The 23,185-nt window shown below is 42.1% G+C and overlaps 1 protein-coding gene across 3 annotated transcripts; it reads left to right on the forward strand.

Annotated features, from left to right (window-relative positions):
* Positions 1–711: 711 nt before the first annotated feature.
* Positions 712–15,171, forward strand: CHAF1B (chromatin assembly factor 1 subunit B). 3 transcript variants are annotated; one of them, XM_079974906.1, is made up of 14 exons: positions 712–838; positions 2,227–2,353; positions 3,208–3,340; positions 4,600–4,720; positions 5,289–5,392; positions 6,416–6,512; positions 6,823–6,907; positions 8,158–8,251; positions 10,201–10,270; positions 10,364–10,455; positions 11,476–11,632; positions 12,934–13,347; positions 13,788–13,882; positions 14,311–15,171. In XM_079974906.1, the coding sequence occupies exons 2-14, from the start codon at positions 2,228–2,230 to the stop codon at positions 14,418–14,420; spliced, it is 1,698 nt and encodes a 565-aa protein (XP_079831032.1). In that variant the 5' UTR covers positions 712–838; position 2,227; the 3' UTR covers positions 14,421–15,171. The 3 variants fall into 3 exon arrangements, with proteins under 3 accessions (XP_079831032.1, XP_079831034.1, XP_079831033.1); XM_079974908.1 differs by having other exon boundaries at positions 11,479–11,632; XM_079974907.1 differs by lacking the exon at positions 712–838 and adding an exon at positions 1,753–1,923.
* The last annotated feature ends 8,014 nt before the right edge of the window (positions 15,172–23,185 follow it).

A 23,185-nucleotide genomic window follows, 5' to 3' on the forward strand; every position in this document is an offset into this window, starting at 1 on the left:
TATTTTTATTGATGGGGGGGCAGCTGCAACTCCCTCTCCCCTTGGCCACGCCCATTGCCAGACAATCAGAAAAATCTTTATTTGCCTCAGCCACTAGCCATAGCAATAAAAATAAAACGAACTGAAGACAAGAGGTTAAAAACTATAGAAAATACATGTTGGGGGGTTACATAAATAATAAATAATAGATATTATTCCAATTGCCCCGTCTAAAAGCATTGCAGCTTTCGCCAGACTTAAGCTTTGAAAGATGTAAAGATTTTTAGGATCTCTTCTAGTTGTCTTAAGCGGACATGGAGACGCAGCGCATAGTTAACTCGCCTTGCGACCTATGTTTCACCCTATCTTTTTAGAGAGCGACTGTCGCTCAAAGGAACCCTTTTGCCGATCACAGCAGCACTTTAAGTTACAGGTAGGTAGCCGTGTTGGTCTGCCGTAGTAGAAACAAAATTTAAAAATTCCTTCCAGCAGCACCTTGGAGACCAACTAAGTTTGTTATTGGTATGAGCTTTCCTGTGCATGCACACCTTAAATGAGACTTTAAATTTAAATGAGCACTTTAAATGAGAGCAAAGCGCCTCTTGCAATCCTGCAAAGCCCCTGCCAAAAGGGAACAAGAAACAACCGGCGGGGAGCAAGCAAGGAAAGGAGCAGTACGGGAGAAGCGGGGGCGGCGCTTTCCTCAGAGGTGGCGCCTTTTTTTTCCCGGCTCCTCCTCCAGAACCTCGGGAGCCTCGACTGCGCAGGCGCGAGCGCGGGAACCGGGAACCGGGGTTTGAGTTTCTGGCGAACTTTCTGCCCGCGCAGTCCGGGGTGGCTCTCCCGGTCCTTCTTGCAGGTACGTGGGGAAAGAGCCAGGCGAAGGAGGGGGAGGGGAGACTCTTGGGTGGAAGCTGTACGGAAACGGGCAGCGGGGCCCCTCTCTCCTTCTGCCTTCCTCCCCCCGCCGAGAGTTTCTACGGAAGCAAAGGCGTTTGGCGTGTAGGGCGATAACTAGGGTCCTCCAGGTCCCTTGAGTGATGCTCACCGCCTTCCCTGCGGTCTATCATAAACACGGGCGTGCATGTCAAGGTGTCTGCCAGTGGCGTAGCGTGGGGGGTGCAGGGGGGGCCGGCCGCACCGGGCGCAACATCTGGGGGTTAGGGTTAGGGGGCGCAAATTACTTGCCTTGCCCCGGGTGCTGACAACCCACGCTACGCCACTGGTGTCTGCGCAGGTGATGCAACGTCACCTGGCGTTATGGGTCAGGGGAGGGTGCCTACACTGCAGGGGGAGGTGGATGCCATTGAGTTATGTGGTCCAGGACGGGCTAGTGTGGAGGTTAAGAGAATGGGCTGAAATCAGCCCAGCCATTAGAAGGTGAGGCAGTTCTAGCAAGGCTGTGTGCCATTAACCAGCCCTGCCGCCCGCAGCAACTGTCTATGAGACATACACTTGCCTGCCTTCCAGGATTAGAATGTATTGAGACCAGATGATGATTGCGATGTGCTTTGAAGTACATCATTGGGAAAGTGCTGGCATTATTATTAATATTATATTAATCTCCACTCTCACAAAAGGAGCTTTGATGCTTAACCCATTAGCAGTAAGGAGTGCTCTTGTTAACAAACACCCACAAACTGAACGCCTTTGGAAACAAATAACTTGTTTTGGTGCTCATCAGTAAAGCTCCATGGGAAGTAGTTATTTTCTTTGTCCCACTACTTTTTCTTTACTTTTCCAGCTATTATTATTATTTAAATTTCTATACTAAAGGGCATCAGAGAGCAGTTTACAATATAAAAACACAGTGATACATAACAAGCACAGGAACAAGCAAAACCAATGCCACCCACCCACCCCACCTCCAGTTTAAAAGGCCAGTGTTTGTTCAATTAGCCAAAGGCCTGGGCGAAGAGGAATGATTTTGCCTAGCACCTAAAGGTGTGTAACAGGTGAGCCTCCCTGGGGAGAGCTGCCTTAATAGTATATATACATATGGGAAGGAAAGAACTGGAGTGACAATCCTTGTCTATAATCACTGTATTTTTAAAAATGCATCTTGTGCAACGTGCTACAATAACTTACAACTGAATTAAACAATGTAATATAAGATAATATATTACTACTGAAAAATTGTATTCCGATGCCTGTGAAAACTGCTCAGTTCATTATCACATGGAACAGTGCATCACTTTTGAGTTTCATTGCTGTGAAAGTCAAAATGTCTGTGTTTACTTTAAAAAGGATGAAAGTATTCACTTGTGAAATTGCATGGCACAATAAAGAACCAGTGTACAGCTTAGACTTTCAACATGGCACTGATGGAAAAATCAATAGATTGGCTTCTGCTGGAGTGGACACTGCTGTTCGTGTGAGTCACAAACATTAATCTGTGGGATACTGCTAAATCTGCTATATTTGTACAAATGTAACAAGAGAAACATTTATGTTTGTAGGGGGCAGACAGCAAGAGTAGCTCCTTATTTCTGTAAACAAATCTTGATCTACATCTCCTGGCTACAACGCAGAGACAGGGCTAATGCTACAGTTGTTTTAACTGTTTTAATTTTTTTAAATTTGTGTGGGATTTTTGTTGTTGTTTGTTTTAATTGAGGGAGAGGAGATGGTGAGGGCTCATCAATGAGCCTAAGTAGTAGCCATGAAGGCGGCAAGGAAGCCACACTTTGCGGCCTCCATTGCATCCTTATTGTGCTGTCCGACAAATCTTTTTGAGTAACTAAATTGGCTAATTAAACAATCTATGGCCTTTGAAATGGGGGAGGAGAGAGAGAGTATTGTTTTTGTTTGTTATTATGGTATGTATTTTTGTGTTTTTATATTGTAAACTGTCCTGTGATCTTTGGATGAAGGGTGGTATGGAAAATGAATGAATGAATGAATGAATGAAAAATAAATATTATAAAGCTTATTTGTAGTATGTTGTGTTTAATTTTACAGGTATGAAAATAATTGTAGCTAAATTATATGAGATCACTATAAATGTGTCAATGGACATTATATATGAGGTTTGGGTTTGAAAGAGGACTGTTTGTATTATAAAATGAGTTGTCAAAAGTTAGTATCTTTTTAGTTATCTTGACATTTATGCTCTTTTATGATGAGTATGTATGTCTCCCAAAATCAGTGAAATTCATGCACATGAAATTTCATGAGGTTTTGGGATATGCTTGTTTACTGTCTCTGGCTATAATATTTTAAAACTAGATATGGAAAGTAGAAAAAGGACCAGATGGGAAAGCAATTGTGGAATTCTTGTCCAATTTAGCTCGCCATACCAAAGCTGTGAATGTTGTGCGTTTTGCTCCCAATGGTGAGATTCTAGCATCTGGTGGCGATGGTATGTATTAAATCAATACTGAACTCTTCCCATTTAAAGGATTATTTTGTAATTTGTAATAATATAATGTATCTAATTTAATACTATATATTCCGTTACAAAGGACCACATACAATAGCATCTTAGTTAACCTATTAACACAAAATTAGATGGATAAGTGGATATCTGAACCTTAGACATTTTTTAAAAAGAAAAAGAAAAAATACTGTTTTCATTAACAGAACAAATGTACTGAATCATATAGGCAGAATGGATATTACAATAATACAAATTATATCCTTTACATGGTTGAAATTTTTAAAAGTCTTATTACGTTTGTATCCCACCTTTCTTCCAAGGAGCTCAAGCTGGTGTTCATAGTTCTCTCCCCATTTTATCCTCACAACTACCCTGTGAAGTAGGTTAGGCTAAGAGACGATGACTGACTTAAGGGGGTTTGAACCCTGGTCTCCCAGGTCCTCGTTCAACAATACAACACTACACGCACCAATAAACTAAAGTAATATTCACAACCTCCTCTTAAACATTCTTGTATGTTTTTTATCTGTTCCAGTATAGCTTGGAAAAAATCTTGCTCAGTTTTTAAATGACTTTCGTCAGATTTTAGGCTGTCCACATTATTTATAACCTTTTTGACAATGTTGTGCATAGTTTTTCCAAAAATATAATCATCTATCATGTAAAATGTTTTGAAGACTGGGCAGGTGAAACACAGTGATTATTACACTGAAATCCTCAAAACTACTTCACTGAAATGAAAAGAAAAAAAAAAACAATAATAAGTTGACTCACTCGTGTGAAATGGCAGTTTACCCAGTCTTAGACCAAACACCTAGTCCAGAAGCACAAAAATATTTGGCTATAATTTTTTTTTTAGCTCTGCTACTTAGGGTAAAAATGTTCTTATGCTTTTGTACATTTTCAGATGTTTTTAAATGTTTTGAATACATTTTTAAAAATTTAATAACCTTGTTCTACCACTTTGATGCTTGCCACCTTAGGCTTCTTTGGGAGGACAGGTAGGGTGAAGACCTGATAATTAATTAATGAACACAAAAACAAATGTTTTGTATATTGTCCAGTGAAATCCAAGCATATCTACTCAGAAGTAACCCCTGTTGTGTTCATTGGAGCTTACTCCCAGGTTTGCAGCCTAATCACGGCTACTAGTGTGTACTATATAATACTGCACTGTCGTGATAAAATGACAGGGAGAATGAAGTTGTGAAAAACGTTCTCATTGAGGTTAATTTTCACAGATGCTGCGATTTTGTTGTGGAAGTTGAATGATAACAAAGAGCAAGAGCCAACAGTATTTCAGGATGGTGATGATGATAACCAACTAAACAAGGAGAACTGGACAGTAATTAAAACTTTAAGGTAAGATTTGTTGCATTTGGTTAAGTTTCACTGAGTGATCTATTCAGTTTTAATAGCAGCTGCTGGCGATATCACACATCATTTTTTAAAAAATAGTTTATTATAGCTGCAACCATTATTTTTTAGGAGTTATAGCTTTGTGGTTTATCTTCAGGACTTTCTAGATTCCAAAAAGTAACCCAAAAATAAAAAAATGCATGGAGTCAGCATACTTGTATCTTATATAGTTTTTTTCTTTTCTGTGTTTCTAATTCATAACTGTTTGGTAAGTTTATGGAAAATGAATGAATGAAAGAGATAGATGATAGAGATGTATTAAGATTACCAGTTTCTGTGTCTGTTTCTTCACTTCTGCTTGCTCTTCTGCTCCTCCCTCTGTCTCTCACACACTGAGGGTCGGTGGACCCTCCTGAACAGAGTTTGGTGCTGTGAAGTGCAATGCTGGGAGAAGATGGGAAATGGGACATGCATCATTTTATGTCACCCTCCATGCAATATGGGGGTAAAAGAAAAGTGAGCGTATGTTGCCCATAACTTCGTTGCCCTCTGTGTATGTGCTTAATTCCAGAGGTCATTTGGAAGATGTGTATGATATTTGCTGGACCCCTGATGGAAACTTCATGGCATCTGCATCAGTTGACAACACAGCTATAATGTGGGATGTCAGTAAAGGTAATTGCTATGATTTTGTTTTTATGTAAACCTATCCTTTCTTCTCGAATTTTTCCCAGATTTTTAGACTTTAGGACTGCTGTACCTGGGACGCGGGTGGCGCTGTGGTCTAAACCACAGAGCCTAGGGCTTGCCGATCAGAAGGTCGGCGGTTCGAATCCCCGCAACGGGGTGAGCTCCCGTTGCTCAGTCCCTGCTCCTGCCAACCTAGCAGTTCGAAAGCACGTCAAAGTGCAAGTAGATAAATAGGTACTGCTCCGGCAGGAAGGTAAACTGCCTTTCTGTGTGCTGCTCTGGTTCACCAGAAGCGGCTTAGTCATGCTGGCCACATGACCCGGAAGCTGTATGCTGGCTCTGTTGGCCAGTAAAGTGAGATGAGCGCTGCAACCCCAGAGTCATTCACGACTGGACCTAACGGTCAGGGGTCCCTTTACCTTTACCTGGGAAATATGCTCTGAAAATCTTGGCAAACTGCTATTAACATTCCTGTCCGGTATGAAAAGAATGGTTTGATTCATTATTAAGGTAATCCAGCGCTATTGTATTCTCTGTGGCCTTCAACAGGTCTATGGTCTCACACTACTTTAGGGTTGTCTACTTGAAGGTTGGCTTTTAGGATAAGCACAATAAAGATTAAGCATGTTGATAAATAATGACTATGGTAGTTGTCTACTGGATAGAAAATAATGCTGTTTTTGTAAAACTGTGGGGTTCAAACAGATTTGTAGGTGGAATGCCTTGTTATGAGGAAGGAATACGGCCTATTAAAAGTCTTTTAAAATTAGATCAGTGTCTATTCTGATTTGTGTGTGTGTCAGTTTTCCAAGCAAACAATATTTCAGAGGTAGCCATAATTTTGAGTTTCTACTTCATTTGGGCTCATGGAAGCTCCTCCATGTAAAACAATGGTTCAGCATTGTGTACAAGCCACACCAAAGAGAATGATTGATCCAAATTATTTCTGCATTAGTTATCATATGACATCTCATTTAAAAAACAATTCACTGTTAATATTACTTCCAGGGCAAAAGGTTTCTATTTTTAATGAACACAAAAGTTACGTTCAAGGAGTAACCTGGGACCCTGCAGGACAGTATATTGCAACTCTTAGTTGTGATAGGTAAGTCATTAATGCTGGGGAAGAGAAATTTCCATTGCTGTCTTTTACTTTTTATATTTTGTTTCCTATAGTGTTTAGAATAGTTCATTATTTAAATGCTAGCTTTCCTGAATGGAATGAATTTGGTTGCTTTAAAATGCCTATTTCCCTTAGTCCTGTAGGATCGCCTTGTTTCCACTGTTCAGAATAAGACCAGTGCTATAGTGTCTTCTTCTTGCTACCCTTTAACATATATATATATATTAATCATACAGAACATAAAAGAGGGTGGGTGTTTTGTTTGTAATTAACAGCTTTCCTTTTTATGTAGGGTTTTGAGAGTATATAATACGCAGACTAAGAGAGTGGCATTTAATGTTACCAAAATGCCGTCGGGCAGAGGATCTGAAGGAGAGGTCAGAATTTTTTTGTTTTTTTAAACAACTGATGTTTCAAAACATAATTCTTGGTGGGTTGAGGGAATCTTCTCTCTGGTTACACGTCTAAAGAAGTTATTATTTATTTTTATTTTATTACTTCCTAAAATTTATATGCCACTTGATTGCAGAAAACCTCAAAGTGGTTTACAACCTGTAAATAAGTTATTGGTATAAACATTATCTTATCACTGGAAATACAAATACCAGATCAACAGGGTAAATTCTGTCTGTCTGTGCTTCATTCCGTTTTCTTCAACCTTCTCTCCCCCTGCAAACTGGAAAGGGAGAGGAAGTGAGGATCCTATTCCTCTTTGCATGCTGCAAATATGAACTATTTCTGTTGCACTTCCTTTCTTATTCTGACCCATCCAACTATTGCTCCCTCATTCCTCCCCACCCCAAAGCATTACTCAAAGCAAGGTGCAGGACAGGTATTTTTTAATGAAGGAAAATCTATGGTACATCTTTCATTCAGGGTTGCTTCAAACCTAAAGAGAGAGAATATCAATATACAGTGGTACCTCGGGTTAAGTACTTCATTTGTTCCGGAGGTCTGTTCTTAACCTGAAACTGTTCCTAACCTGAAGCACCACTTTAGCTAATGGGGCCTCCTGCTGCCACCGCGCAATTTCTGTTCTCATCCTGAAGCAAAGTTCTTAACCTGAAGCACTATTTCTGGGTTAGCAGAGTCTGTAACCTGAAGCGTCTGTAACCCGAAGTGTATGTAACCCGAGGTACCACTGTACTTGTACCATGAAAAGCCTTTTGCACCAACACTTCTCACATTGTGGTAAACCACTTTCTACACAAGGATAGCCTCATGTTGGAAAACTGTAATGTGTGAAGCAGCGCTTACTAATAAATGAATCCAGGATTACGTAAAAGTAAGGCCTAGTTAGTTTTCTATGGCTATGCAAATAAAGTGGACTTCATTTTCACCATTATAGTTCCAAGGCACATGGGAGTATTTATAGAATCACAATCCCTTGAACTCTGTGAAGTGGTTCAGTGTGACTGTTGGATACATCTGTAAGAACTGAATGGATGTACAGTGGAACCTCGGTTTTCGAACATAATCTGTTCTGGAAAACTGTTTGACTTCCAAATCATCCAAAAACCAAGGATCAAAGGGCTATCGGCAAATTCCATTGAGAAAAATGGGAAACGTGCCTTGGAAGCAATTCAATTTCAGAGGCGCAAAGTTTAATTGTTGTCAAATTCTTCAGGTAAAAAGCTATCGAATGTTTCATGATGACAGCATGAAGTCATTCTTTCGGAGGCTCACTTTTACACCTGATGGCTCTCTGCTCCTTGTTCCTGGTAAGTGCAGATATTTCATTTCCTTCATCCAGCCCTGCAGCAAAGAATGGCGTGTGGTGTTTTCAGCATTTGGTGAAAAACCGCTCGTGTGTATTAGAATTTATTACCAAACACGTGCCTTCTCTCTCCTCCAGGAATTTTGTAATATTTCCATTACGGTATAAATAAAATAATAATAAATAAAGATGATAGCCAGCATTAGTCACACTTGGAATAGATCAGTTGAAATAAATGGATTTAAATCAAATACCCCCTATAAAAATAATAAACCAAAAATGGTGGCAGGCTTTTCAACCCAATAAAATATTTCTGCCTTGAAAACACTAGGAATGAACTAAAAGAAAAGTAATTCAGTATGTGCAGCTGCATGTTTTCCCTTCTTTCTTCATGTATCCATATTACAATCTGCCATATGTTTGTACCAGTGCCACATTCCCCTACTGTTTAAGTCTTCATTTACCGCTTGCCAGACTGGAAATCCTATCCCATTTGAATCATGTTGGGAAAACCAATATAATTACGCTTCTGACATTGGGTTTTTGTTTTTTGTTTTTTGTTTGTTTTTGGTCTTTCCGTTGGACATGTAAAACCAATACACTTTAAATTGTTGGTGCAAAAAGCTAGTCTTTTTTATTTTAAGTGAGCCAAGGAGATCAAATCTCAGTAGTGTTTCTCATTAAAGCTTTTCTAGCAAAATATATCTGCATCCACGTTGCTTGCATTCATTCCCTCACAGAGTCGATCACCAAATTAACACTGTGATTCTATACCCACTTACCTTGGAGTATGCCCAGTTAAACTTAATGGGACTTACTTCCAAGTAGACATAGACAGAATTACACTGTACGTTTCTGCACTTGCAGCCTGATGCTAACCGTGTTTGGTGCTGTTTTGACTGCCATACCAGAAGAGAGAACTTTTGTCAGTTCAAAACCTGAGACTGAGCAAATGGCTCGTTCTGCCATTTCTTCCTCCTAAATCCTAAATGACGAGAGTTGTGGTCCAAAACAGCTGGAGGGCCAAGTTTGGGAGTGCCTGTCCTAAATGATGTGTCTTACCAATAGGAAAAGAGTAATAGAGCTATTTAGATATTGAGCTGCTTTTTATTATGTATCTGTTATGAAGCTGATATCAATTATCTTTGATAGGACGATGCTATAGATAACAATGTAGTGGTGTGTTTGTATTTATTATGCCTTTGTTATGAAACACTTGAGTTTAATGTTTACAGAAATCTAGTATAAAATGAAAGTGACTATTTGTTCAGAAGCAAGTCTCACTGCAGCTTTCATCGTTTGCATTCCTTTTTCCATCTTATGCACCATTTCTAACATTTCGAAACAAGCTGCTTGTATTTTTTCAAATATTTTTGCAAGATTGCCCTCTATAAGATGACAGTTTCATTTGACTTGAGGCATTCCTAATTTTGCAGTATTGTGATGAGAGTACCATGTCCAAAATTAGTCCGTACCCCCTTTATGATGCCAATACAAATAACACTCTGAAATCAGCCTCATTAGTGACCCACATTTAACTAACATATCCCACATATTTAATACTGTTTGCATACAAGTCTGTGTGCAAGTATGTACTGTCCTATTACTGATTTTGCATCAGAAATGTGGGCTGTAAACAGAAAATGAATACTGCAAAATGTACACTGTACTTCCTAGAAACTTGGGGAGACAGACCATGTACGTTTGCAGCCAAAGAAAAAATGCAAATTGATTACAAGTTGATGATATGCAACACACATTTGGCATTAATACTGAGCCCCTAACTGCATTCCTGTAGGTTGAAGTCACACTGTGAGTTGTTGGAAAGCTTAGTAACAATAGGAGAGAACCTAAAGTTTGGTTTATGTTAGTGTTTGGGGATTTTTTAGTTAAGTAATAGCCTTAAGGCTTATGTGCAAAACTAACATGATGGCACTACTTTAACTTTCTCAGCAGGCTGTGTGGAATCAGGAGAAAATGTAACAAACACTACTTACGTTTTTTCCAGAAAAAATCTGAAAAGGTAAGGTCTTACTGGATGTATATTCATTCATATTTTAAATTCATATGGCAAATGCCATTTCCTAAAAAAAAATCCTCTACTGCTTCTTATTAGGCCTATAGCTCATTTACCTTGTCCCGGAAAGGCAACCTTAGCCGTTCGTTGCTGCCCAATCTACTTTGAGCTCAGGTCTTCACTTAACAAAGGTATTGTAAATCCTTTCGAGAATATATTGTAGATATTTTGAAGTATATTAAATCTGGCTGTATTAAAGGGTATGCTGTTCAACATCTTAGCTTTCTAATGGTTATTTGGGGTTGCATTGCATCACAAATGCTGTTTGCTTATTCTTGTAAGGATTCAATTTATTTTTTACATGCTGTTAGAATATTTTTGTACAGGATAATAACATTTTAGTATTTGTTAACAGGTGAATGTCCTAATAAAAGATACCAGGTTCCTCAAACTGAATTGCACGAGGATAGAACCTTTGCACCTTGTCCATATCACTGCAACATAATGTTTTCTTAACAGTGCCTTGGTTGCAAATAAAACCTTAAGAGTTAGAAAAGTTATTCACTTCTAGCAACTGTCATAAAATGAGAGGGAAAATGTTGAACAATTACTTTTCCAAAAGTATGCATAAGAGCAGCTAGGGGCCAGAGCTTTTCTCCCAACCCATGTGCTCCATTCTGAAAGTGCAAGGAACATTAACTGCATGCATCCTTTAAATGTGTATTTTATCAGTGCTGTGTAGCAGTCATTTGGGAATGTGTTGTACATATTCTTACATATGTGCGGAACGCATTGTTAAAAAGCAACATTCTTAATTTCCATTTCTACAGTAGAATTCAAGAGAGAGGTCCTCGATGTCTCTCATCAGGGGGTCAGCAAACTTTTTCAGGAGGGAGCCAGTCCACTGTCCCTCAGACTTTGTGGGGGGCTGGACTATATAGGGGGGTATGAACGAATTCCTATGCCCCACAAATAACCTAGAGATGCATTTTAAATAAAAGGACACATTCTACTCATGTAAAAACACACTGATTCCCAGACTGTCTGCGGGCTGGATTGAGAAGGCGATTGGGCTGAATCGGGCCCCCGGGCCTTAGTTTGCCTACCCATGTCTTTCATCATCCTGCATTGCAGGAGAGGATATGGTTGTGGAAGGCTGAGGGTCTGAAATGGCAAATGGTATTTATTTTGAAACTCTCTTCACATTTCAGAAGAAGCTTCCAAGAAGACTGGTCTGATAAATCTACTCTACCGGATGGTTTTTGCTGTTGCTTCAGAAGATTCTGTGCTCTTCTATGACACAGAGCAATCCTTTCCTTTTGGTTATGTATCTAATATACATTACCATACTATTAGTGACATTTCGTGGTAGGTAATTTGTTTGTTTATTGGATTTATATGATGCCTTTCTGCCAAGACTCCCAAGGCAATATACAATTAAAAAACTAAAACACACAAAAAATGAAGACTGAAGAGTCCATTAATGCCAACTGGGAGTTGATGGCATATGTGCTTCCTGGCCTGCAGTCCCTGGCCTTCTGCCTTCCTTCAGAGTATGTAGGACACTTGTGATTGCTTGTCACAACTGACTTGAATATTTTTGATATACTGACCAAGACAACATAGTAAAGATTCTTTAATCTTGGCTTCCATTCTCAGCACCACCAAGCACCTTGTAAATATTTTTCTTCCAGAGGAGCAACAAATATGAATTCTTGTCAGAGCATTGATTTAAGGCAGAATGTTACTGTAAAACAGAAAATATTACTTTTTCACACATCTGAACTTTCCTGTGTATAGTAAGTCATGTCGTTATGGAACTATGGTGAACTTGATTTTAAATGTTACTGCAAGCCTTCTATTTCTCATCATTCTGGGCATGGTCACTAAAATAACTTTCGGCACTGTTCCAAAAACCGTTCCTTTGTTCAGCAGTAGCATGGCCCATCAAAACTTTCACAACAGGAAATTGTTTCCTTTCCATATAGGTAATTGTTTCCTTTCATACAAACCCAGGACTTCAGACTGCTTGTAGCATTTGGGGATTTGTCATTTATGGCATGGGCCTTGGCGACAATAACCTCTGTGATTACCCGAAGCTCCAAAATGTCTCATTGCCATAACCAAAATTGCTATGGCTGAGATCAGTGAACTCTGGCTGCAGCTCACACACTCCATTTATATTCACATATTTGTTTTTCTTTTATCTGCCAGATTTATATGGCTAATCCATAACATAAGTTCTCTAGGCAGTTCATAAAACAAATACAGCATTTAAAATACCATGCAAAATAATCAAGATAAAAATAAAACAACTGAAAACAAAAAACAATTAAAATGCAGGTGTCAAAACTAAGGAGTGGACCGTAAGACTTAGGATAGTGGTTCTCAATTTGAAAGTCTTCATCTGTCCCTGAAAAGGCCTCAAAGAGGGTGCTGGGCAAACCCCCACTGTAAGGCTGTTCCGTAACAGGGGTACCACTTCCCAAAAGGCTCTGTTAGCTGCCCATTCCATGTTGGTGGGGGCAGCCAGAGCAGGGCCTCTGAAGAAGTTATTTCCACAAAGTCAAATGTAAGTCATTTACACTCCAAACATGCTTTATGTTCACATTTACTGAAATGCAACTGAGGCACTTAAACTTCTTTTTAATTCCATAAACAAACACCAGGTCTAGTGATGGATCCTTTCTTGCTATTTCTTCTACGGATGGATATTGTTCTTTTGTGACTTTTGAAGAAGATGAGCTTGGAATACCACTGAAAGAGAAGCCAGCTATAAGTGCTGGGACCCCCAGCACAGCTGAGAAAAAAATGAAAAAGGGCCAGTCTTCCAGTGTTATCTCCCCAGTTCCAAAACCAGTGGATGGCACTCCTCCTAATAAGACCATGGATCCAAGCAGCCCAGCTATGCAATGCAAGACTCCGATAAACAGCAAAGACTTGCCCTCAACACCTATTGCTGTTAGAAAAGCCCCAGTGCCCTCTTTGGAAGAGAAGAAACCTATGCAGCCATCAAGCTCAAAAGCAAACCAACCCAGGAGGGTTACCCTTAATACCTTACAAGCATGGAGCAAGACACCAAGGTGAGCGTAATGCAACCAACCTCTTCGGGTAGGTATGAAACAGCCTTACAAAGGAAATTCTGGCAAATGTAGTGCCTGGAAGCATTGCAGATCCTCAATGGAGCTTCTGCTCAGACTTCATTATATTTGTAGTACCATCTATGTACATGGTGCTTTATAAAGAACAGGTATGAGAAGTCCCTATCCCAGGAGTCTTACACTCTTAAGCAGACACAGGGAAACATCAAAGGAAGAAATGCAGAGATGGGTAAGCAGATTTAAGTGTAGACTCTTTAACAGGACGGAGTTCAAGCCATGGAGTCAAGGGAAGGGAGGGTTGGAAGGAGCCGGAGAAAGACAGAGACATAGTATGAGGAAAGTCTGAGTCTGGAAAACTCTGCATGTGTGTAAGGGTGTCGATGTCAAGCATTCTCATTTTTTAAATATTTAATTGCTTTTAGGAGAGTTGCCTTAATCCCTCTAAATGCAGACACTCAAGACTCATCGCCTTCCGATCCCATCTCTACAACTGCTTCCACGGAAACTGTTCAACATGGTAAAATATCTTACTGCTGATAGCTTTTCAAAAAGTGTCAAATGAGTGTTGCTCTAACTATAATTGCCTCCACAATTCATGATTGCACTGGGGGTTGGCATGGGTGGCACAGTAAATGTACCCTGCCCATTTTCACAAATTGGGGGGAATGTGTGATATTACTGTGAAAGAGCAATGTGTGCCTGCTTGCACAGCAGAAATCCATGTGCACAATGGGACTTCATGTTTCTCTTCTCCCCGCTTCACCCCCCCCCCAAACCTGCACCAGGTGTCCCCCAAACGCTCCGGATAGGAAGGAGAAGCAACATAGTGCAAGTGGGCACCAAACATACGCTATGTTGAATCTTACCCACTGTCTTGTTGTTCCAGTAGTTTTAACATTCTGAAAACCTGAAACCTAAAAATAATGATTTTCTTAATTATTTCAGAGAGGCCATCACCACCTGAAGACCCCTTGCAAAATCCACCACCTCCTAAGCGTCTTAAATCTGATGAAACTTCCAACTCTGAATTAACTGAAAATGAAAATAAAATGTAAAGCCACTACTAATGTGCTGAACTTCAATGAATGCCTTGCTTGCAGAATGCAAGAGTTGTCCAAAGAATACTTGCAAAAGCCACATCATGTGAAATGGACGCTAAGCATTCTAAGCAAAAAGTTGAGTGTGCAGTAGGCTCTTTAGAGCCTGTGGGTGTGGAAATCTCACCTGGTTGCAAATGTGTATTATTTCAGTAGTCCTTTACGCACTAAGTTGTCCTGGGAGTCTGTATCTGGCAGACAAAGGCTGCTTGAAATAAAGGGTGTCTGCTTCACAAACTAACTTGCTCCATGCAGTCCCTCAGAATGTTGTGAAACTAATGCATTCTGCCTTCATCCATTCATTCCTTCCTTCATGTTATGTTATCTTCCTGTACCAATTAAATGCAAAATTAGAAAATCCAAGCTTTTTAAGCTATGTGCAGATGACAAGGTGTCAGAGTTTTAAGGCAAGTCTTCAATGGGCAGTTATATAAACTGGTTTGAAAACAAAGTTCAGAATCTAAAACGGCTACTTTTCTCTACATAAAACAGGCAAAGTTAATTTAAAAGTCTTAGGGGTTTTAATATGTCATGCAAACATTACAGATGGTTACACTTCCTTTCTACTTAAGAGTCCTTAAAAAAACTTGAAAGAGGTTCCAATAATAAAAATACGTGAAAGGTTTTTGTCATTTGGAGTGCTTTTATTTTTGCTAAGAATAGCAATATGATGCAGTGATTGGAATAAAAAGCTGAACATTCATATTAACTTTCCTGTCCATGTTTTCTCTGGAATTTGGTTTCATTCATTCCTAGTCAGAGTGAGAAATCATACATGGGGGGACAGGACGTATTTAGTTTCATTTAAGTATCTTAATGGAAATGTTTGCAATAGATGCAAACGGAGTCTGCAGCAGTCTGAAGTAGATGGTTAGACTAACTTTAAAAGAGTAAGGGTGATAGACTATTTTTGTTCTTGCAAACTGAGCAAATTCTAAAACTGTTGTGGTGAAATGCTGTACATGTTTATGTGAAAGGAAATCATGCAAGCTTAAAGCAACTTGTTTTCATGTAAATCTGTATATGGCTTCAGCCTGAGTCCTGTTTCACATGAACACTAAGGTTCACTCAAGCTACATGTACAGTCATACCTCGAAAGTCGAACGCCTTGCGAGTTGAACATTTTGTCTCCCAAACGCCGCAAACCCGGAAGCGATTATTCCGGTTTTCAAACGTTCTTTGGAACCCGAACATCCGGTGTGGCTTCTGATTGGCTGCAGGAGCTTCCTGCAGTCAATTGGAAGCTGTGCCTTGGTTTCCGAATGTTTTGGAAGTCGAACGGACTTCCGGAATGGATTCCATTTGACTTCCAAGGTACACTGCAGTTGAATCTCAGTGGCAGATATTGTGATATGGCAGTTCCTTTCTACAAGGCATCACAACTCCCCCCCCCCCCCCCATTCCACTACAATCTCAAGAGGCATAAAATAAAACTACATGGATGTATGATGACCCATCACATACAAAGAGTCTCTTATGCAGCAGCTGCTGCTGCTACTACATATATTCAGTTTCCAACAACTTCCACTATGCTTGATTGGCTGTAATATTAAGTTTTCATATACAGTATTAAATGCATGAGGTAAACTGAGAACATGATGAAGAGAGATTATTTAGAGTACATCCAGAATCAATCAAGTTAGGCTTAATGAAAACATGCAGAAATGCAATTAAAATCATATATCTAGTTAACATAAATATACTTATGGCACAGATAGTAAACTCTAATATCAGTATGGTATAATGATTTCTTGTAGTTCAAAGTTTGAATAATAATAATAATAATAATAATAATAATAATTTATTTATATCCCGCCCATCTGGCTGGGCCTTCCCAGCCACTCTGGGCGGCTTCCATAAAAACCAAAAATACAGTAAAATCACACGTTAAAAACTTCCCTGAACAGGGCTGCCTTAAGATGTCTTCTGAATGTCAGGTAGTTGTTTATCGCTTTGACATCTGCTGGAAGGGCGTTCCACAGGGTGGGCGCCACTACCGAGAAGGCCCTCTGCCTGGTTCCCTGTAGCTTTGCTTCTCGCAATGAGGGAACCGCCAGAAGGCCCTCGGCGCTGGACCTCAGCGTCCGGGCAGAATGATGGGGGTGGAGACGCTCCTTCAGGTATACTGGACCGAGGCCGTTTAGGGCTTTAAAGGTCAGCACCAACACTTTGAATTGTGCTCGGAAACATACTGGGAGCCAATGTAGGTCTTTCAAGACCGGTGTTATATGGTCTCGGCGGCCGCTCCCAGTCACCAGTCTAGCTGCCGCATTCTGGAATAGTTGTAGTTTCCGAGTCGCCTTCAAAGGTAGCCCCACGTAGAGTGCATTGCAGTAGTCCAAGCGGGAGATAACCAGAGCATGCACCACTCTGGCGAGACAGTCCGCAGGCAGATAGGGTTTCAGCCTACGTACCAGATGGAGCTGGTAAACACCTGCCCTGGACACAGATTTGACCTGTGCCTCCATGGACAGCTGTGAGTCCAAAATGACTCCCAGGCTGCGCACCTGGTCCTTCAGGGGCACAGTTACCCCATTCAGGACCAGGGAATCCTCCACACCTGCCCGCCTCCTGTCCCCCAGAAACAGTACTTCTGTCTTGTCAGGATTCAACCTTAATCTGTTAGCCGCCATCCATCCTCCAACCGCCTCCAGACACTCACACAGGACCTTCACTGCCCTCACTGGTTCTGATTTAAAAGAGAGGTAGAGCTGGGTATCATCTGCATACTGATGAACACCCAGCCCAAACCTCCTGATGATCTCTCCCAGCGGCTGCATGTAGATGTTGAAAAGCATGGGGGAGAGGACAGAACCCTGAGGCACCCCACAAATGAGAGCCCAGGGGTCTGAACACTCATCCCCCACCACCACTTTCTGAACACGGCCCAGGAGGAAGGAGCGGAACCACTGTAGGACAGTGCCCCCAGCTCCCAGCCCCTGAAGACGGTCCAGAAGGATGTTATGGTCGATGGTATCAAATGCCGCTGAGAGATCCAGCAGAACTAGGAAACAGCTCTCACCTTTGTCCCTAGCCCGCCGGAGATCATTAACCAGTGCGACCAAGGCAGTTTCAGTCCCATGATGAGGCCTGAATCCCGACTGGAAGGGATCCAAATGGTCCGCTTCTTCCAGGCGTGCCTGGAGTTGTTCGGCAACCGCTCGCTCTAGCACCTTGCCCAAGAATGGAAGATTTGAGACTGGGCGATAGTTGGCCATTGTGGCCGCATCTAAAGATGGTTTTTTAAGAAGCGGTTTAATAACTGCCTCTTTCAGCGGGTCTGGGAAGGCTCCCTCACGGAGGGAAGCATTCACCACCCCACGAAGCCCATCGCCCAGTCCTTCCCGGCTAGCTTTTATAAGCCAGGATGGGCAAGGATCCAGGAGACAGGTGGTTGGTTTCACTCGTCCAAGCAGCCTGTCCACATCCTCGGAGGTAACAGATTGGAATTGATCCCACTCAACTTGACTAGACAGAACTCTAGCACTCTCCCGCCCTGGCCCTGCTCCCACGGTGGAGTCTACTTCCCGAATCTGAGCGATTTTATCTGCAAAAAACTTTGCAAAATCATTGCAGGAGAACATGTGGCCCGTACTGGGCCCCGATGTTACAGGTGGTTCCGCTAAATTGTGAACCACCTGAAAAAGTCTCCTGCTGCTGTTTTCTGCAGATGCAATAGAGGTGGTGAAGAAATTCTTCTTCGCCGTCGCTATCGCCACTTGGTAGGCTCGACGTTGAGCTCTAACCTGTGTCCGATCAGATTCGGAATGAGTTATCCGCCACCGGCGCTCTAGCCATCTCAAAGATTGTTTCATTGCCCTCAGATCCGTGGAAAACCACGGGGCTCTCCGGGCTCCATGCAATCGGAGAGGGCGCTTCGGAGCCAAACAGTCAATAGCCCTGGTTAACTCCGCATTACAGCGGGCCACCAGGGAATCAGCTGAAAGGCCATCAACATGGGATAAAGCATCCCCTACCACTCTCTGGAAACCATTTGGATCCATTAAGTGGCGGGGGCGGACCATCCGAATTGGTCCCACCTCCCTGCAGAGGGGATGGGTCGCAGAGAAGTCCAGTTGCACCAGGAAGTGATCTGACCATGGCACTTCTTTTGTTTCACTTTTACTTAGTGTCAGATCACCAACATCCATAGAGGTCCGAGGCATGTCCGCGGCTATGGGTTGGGCCAGACTTATTCAGGGACAGCCCCATGGAGGCCATGCTTTCCACGAAGTCCCGAGCTGCCCCTTGTAAGGTCGTGTCGGCATGGATGTTAAAATCCCCTAGGACGACCAAGCTAGGTGTCTCCAGGAGAACATCCGCCACGACCTGAAGCAGCTCGGGCAGGGAATCCTTGGTGCAGCGGGGAGGTCGGTACACCAAAAGGAATCCTGTACTGCCCCTATTGCCCAACTTCCAGAACATGCACTCAGAAAACTGGGTCTTCCCGATAGGACGCCTGGTGCAAACTAATGACTTTCTAAAAATCACTGCAACCCCCCCTCCCCGCCCACATGACCTGGGTTGCTGTGCGTAAGAGAAACCTGGTGGACAAGCAGCGGCAAGGACAGGCCCATCTGCTTCATCCAACCAAGTCTCTGTTACACATGCCAGGTCAAGTCCTCCATCCATGATCAAGTCATGGATGGCAGTGGTCTTATGAATCACTGACCTGGCATTGCACAGCAACACTTTCAGGTCATGTGGGTATCCCTTGCTGATTCTAGTATCCATCCGGTCAGGACCAGACCCGGAGGCAGGGATAGTCCTCAGACAACGACTAAACCTGCCTCCTCTGTAATGACATGGTCTGGTCTTAGCGTAACTCCTCCTCCTACCCGTGATCACTGAGATCGGTTGTCCCAGTGCATCCCCCCCTGTGGAACATGCCCCAGCCATTTTGTGGGCTGGGGCCCACTCCCCGGCAGCCCTGACCCCTCCCCCTAAGAACAAAATAACAACTTATACAAACAAACAAAACCAATAAAACAATACAAACAAAAAAAATTAAAAATTACAAAAACATCAAAATAAAAAAAAAATAATTCCCCAACCCAACCAAACATCCATCCCACCCCCACCCCCCACATACAAAAAATCCAAAAGAATTTTTTAAAAAACATTTTAAAAACACTCTGTGCCCCTCCTGCAGCAACACTGTCCTAGTGAGGCCCGGTAGGCCCTGCCTCGGGCCAGGTGGTAAGTGGCAGGAAGGAGCAGGACCCCCAGGCACTCACTCAGGGGAGTCCTCCTGGGCAGCAGGCAGCAAGCACCGCGCAGTCCTTATGAGGCTTCAGGCCCCACCCCAGGCCAGATGGTAAGTGGCAGAGAGGAGCAGGGCCCTCGGCACTCACTCAGGGGAGTCCTCCTGGGCAGCAGGCAGCAAGCAGCAGGCAGTCCTTATGAGGCTTCAGGCCCCGCCCCAGGCCAGATGGTAAGTGGCAAGAGCAGGGCCCTCAAGCACTCACTCAGGGGAGAAGAAGAAGAAGAGTTTGGATTTGATATCCTGCCTTTCACTCCCTTTAAGGAGTCTCAAAGCGGCTAACATTCTCCTTTCCCTTCCTCCCCCACAACAAACACTCTGTGGGTGAGTGGGGCTGAGAGACTTCAAAGAAGTGTGACTGGCCCAAGGTCACCCAGCAGCTGCATGTGGAGGAGCGGTACGGATTTATGAGTCCCTCTCCTTTTTTGCTTAAATATACTGGCCATAGCTGTCCAACAGATAATACCTAGGGAGTTTGAAAATTACTAATGGGGCATTATTCAGTGTCCTCTCTATCGATTATATTAACAGGGAGTGCCCTAATTGTCCCATATGAGTGAAGGATATGGTTGGCATGTGAGTGGAATACGATAGTGCAAAATGGGAAGGTGAATAAGGTCTCAAATATATGGTCCTGTGGTGATTAAGACATTTTTTAAAAAAATCTTTAACTTAGTGTGATCCTGTTGCTACCTGAAGAGTCCTAGGATGTGGCATGCAAGCCACTTGTGAGGAGGGAGCGCATGGGGATGTAGGTCTCCCTGCTAGACCTGTGGACATCTCAACTACCATGCCTGTTCTGCCAGCGGGGTTTCACCAATTATACAGGTGAAACCTGGGCCTGTTCAGGATATGCATGGATCTATCAGAGCCAAGGGACGTGGGTGGCGTGTCCACAGAGCCTAGGGCTTGCCGATCAGAAGGTCAGCTGTTCAGATCCCTGCGACGGGGTGAGCTCCCGTTGCTCGATCCCTGCTCCTGCCAACCTAGCAGTTCGAAAGCACGTCAAAGTGCAAGTAGATAAATAGGGACCGCTCCGGCGGGAAGGTGAACAGCGTTTCCGTGCACTGCTCTGGTTCACCAGAAGCGGCTTAGTCATGCTGGCCACATGACCCGGAAGTTGTATGCCAGCTCCGTCGGCCAATAAAGCGAGATGAGCGCCGCAACCCCAGAGTCGGTCACGACTGAACCTAATGGTCAGGGCTCCCTTTACCTTTACCTTTTATCAGATCCAAAGCTCCTTCATTCAGTTCCCGGCAAAGACCAGCACTGGCCCTGGTGCAGTTTGTTCTTCCCACCCATTGTACCATATTGGTTTCCTACTATTACTATGTCTTACTGTAGTTTCATTTGTATATTTATTTTATGTAAACTGCCCTGAAACTTTTGGGTGACTGGGTAATATATCTCAATAATAAATAAACTCGAATCAAATGGGGGGGGGGAGTTACACTTTCTGGAAGCCGCCCAGAATGGCTGGGGGAACCCGGTCAGATGGGTGACATATAAATAATAAACTATTATGTTAATATGTTCTCACCCCAATTGCAATGAACAGGCAGGGCAATTAATGTGGCACTCCTGTCTTCGGCAGCTGCTCTACTGATGGGTTACTGCACCCACATGTAAAAGGTACTGTAAAGCTGAATGGTTAGTTCTCAAATGATCTTATAGTAAGCATTAAATAAAACATGAAGCTTACAATTAAAAACCCAATGTTGTATAGAAACAGAATTTATTTATTAATTTACCGTTCCCAAGAGAACATTGTGCCTTGCTGATTTATTTATCTTGACATCATTTATTTCCTTTAGTTCCAGGCTTGCACATTCCTGTCCTAAAGCATGCAAACGGCTAGAATATGGAGTACTTAATAGATCAGTATAACATTGCAAAAGGTAACATCAGTCCCTCTCAAGTCAGGACTGGTTCAGCTGCAGGCCAATCTGCCAATGCTCTCTTCCTTTTCCTTTGACTTTACTGAACCACAACAGATGGACAAAGCTGCTGTTATGAATTTTTCCCCATTATGGCATTAGCTATTTCAGTTTGTCCACGTACAATAAAATGTACAAACAGGTCTCTTTGTACAATGTGCATTTAAAAAATAAGTTATGGCATTCCTTAATCAAAAGCAGACAACATGTTTGCAGAATGCAGAGAAAAGTGGGTAAATAGCATCTGGCCACTGGGTGTCACTGTTTAACAGGAATACGGTTTTAAGGGGTTTGTATGGGAGCTGAATGTTGCCACCAACTACTGTACTGTAGTTCTAAGTTGCATCCTAGGTGCACCAAACTAGAAAGCTTATCTAATGCAAGATTCGGAGTGACTATATATATATATATATATATATATATATATATATAGTAGCCAGCATGTCTGCAATTTCAAGTGGGCCAGCAAAATGTACATTTAATTTTTTTATCTTTGCACTGTTTTACTTCTAAAAAGAGGCCTTAAAGTCAGAAATGTCCAATTCACAGTTGTTCAAACATTTCACAGTTGCTTTGTCTCACTGTGCTTAAAGAAGTTTTTTATACACAATTGCGCTGTAGTTAGATTTATAGTGTTTGTTTCCTCAGTAACTGAAAGGCTGGGCTTTTACTTTAGGGTTGTCTTCCATAAGGTTGCTGGCAAACCAAATGCATGTTAGAAACTTTCAGAAAACAATGAAGCAATGGTTTATTTTATGTAGGCATGGCCAGGGAAATTTGGGAATACGTGTGACTTGAGCCATTGCATGTTATACTCAAAGGCATTTTTCCCTTTGATGGATTTCACACATGTCAGTGTAATATGTGTATTGCTAATTCACATGATATATTTTTCCTCAGATGTCTACATCTAAGAACCAACTATCTTCTGCAGTCACTCTTTGCCTTTAGCGTGTGAACAGATCTGCTATACTTAAGCTTAGAGAAGGAGGTGGTGATGGTGATCAGTCCATGATCCACATTTTGGTAATGCTATATTATTACAGTGGTACCTTGGGTTAAGAACTTAATTCGTTCTGGAGGCCTGTTCTTAACCTGAAACTGTTCTTAACTTGAGGTACTACTTCTGGGTTAGCGGAGTCTGTAACCTGAAGTGTATGTAACCTGAAGCGTCTGTAACCCGAGGTACCACTGTATTATTACTATTTGTATTAAATTTGTATACGTTTTGTCCACAGATCTCTTCACAACATCAAAATACATGATAAAAACACAAAGTACATAATAAGAACAAAACAAACAAATCAATAAACCCCACTCCCCCCCATCCCTTCCAACAACAATTTTCTGAAGTGTTTTGGAAAGAACATCCCTTAGGAGGTTATGGGTTCTCCTTCCTTGGAGGTTTTTAAGCAGAGGCTGGATGACCATCTGTCATGGATGCTTTAGCTGAATTTCCTACATTGCAGGGAGTTGGACCAGATGACCCTCAGAGTCCTTTCCAACAATACAATTCTATGATT

This window comes from Podarcis cretensis (assembly GCF_951804945.1).
Source record: "Podarcis cretensis genome assembly, chromosome: 4".
NCBI classification, from domain to species: domain Eukaryota; kingdom Metazoa; phylum Chordata; class Lepidosauria; order Squamata; family Lacertidae; genus Podarcis; species Podarcis cretensis.

Coding starts and splice junctions, on each gene's coding strand:
- CHAF1B (XM_079974906.1), top strand. CDS start 2,228: ATGAAAGTATTCACTTGTGAAATTGCATGGCACAATAAAGAACCAGTG. Junction 6,908..8,157: donor GCAGAGGATCTGAAGGAGAG/GTCAGAATTTTT, acceptor CAAATTCTTCAG/GTAAAAAGCTATCGAATGTT. Junction 13,883..14,310: donor CACGGAAACTGTTCAACATG/GTAAAATATCTT, acceptor TAATTATTTCAG/AGAGGCCATCACCACCTGAA.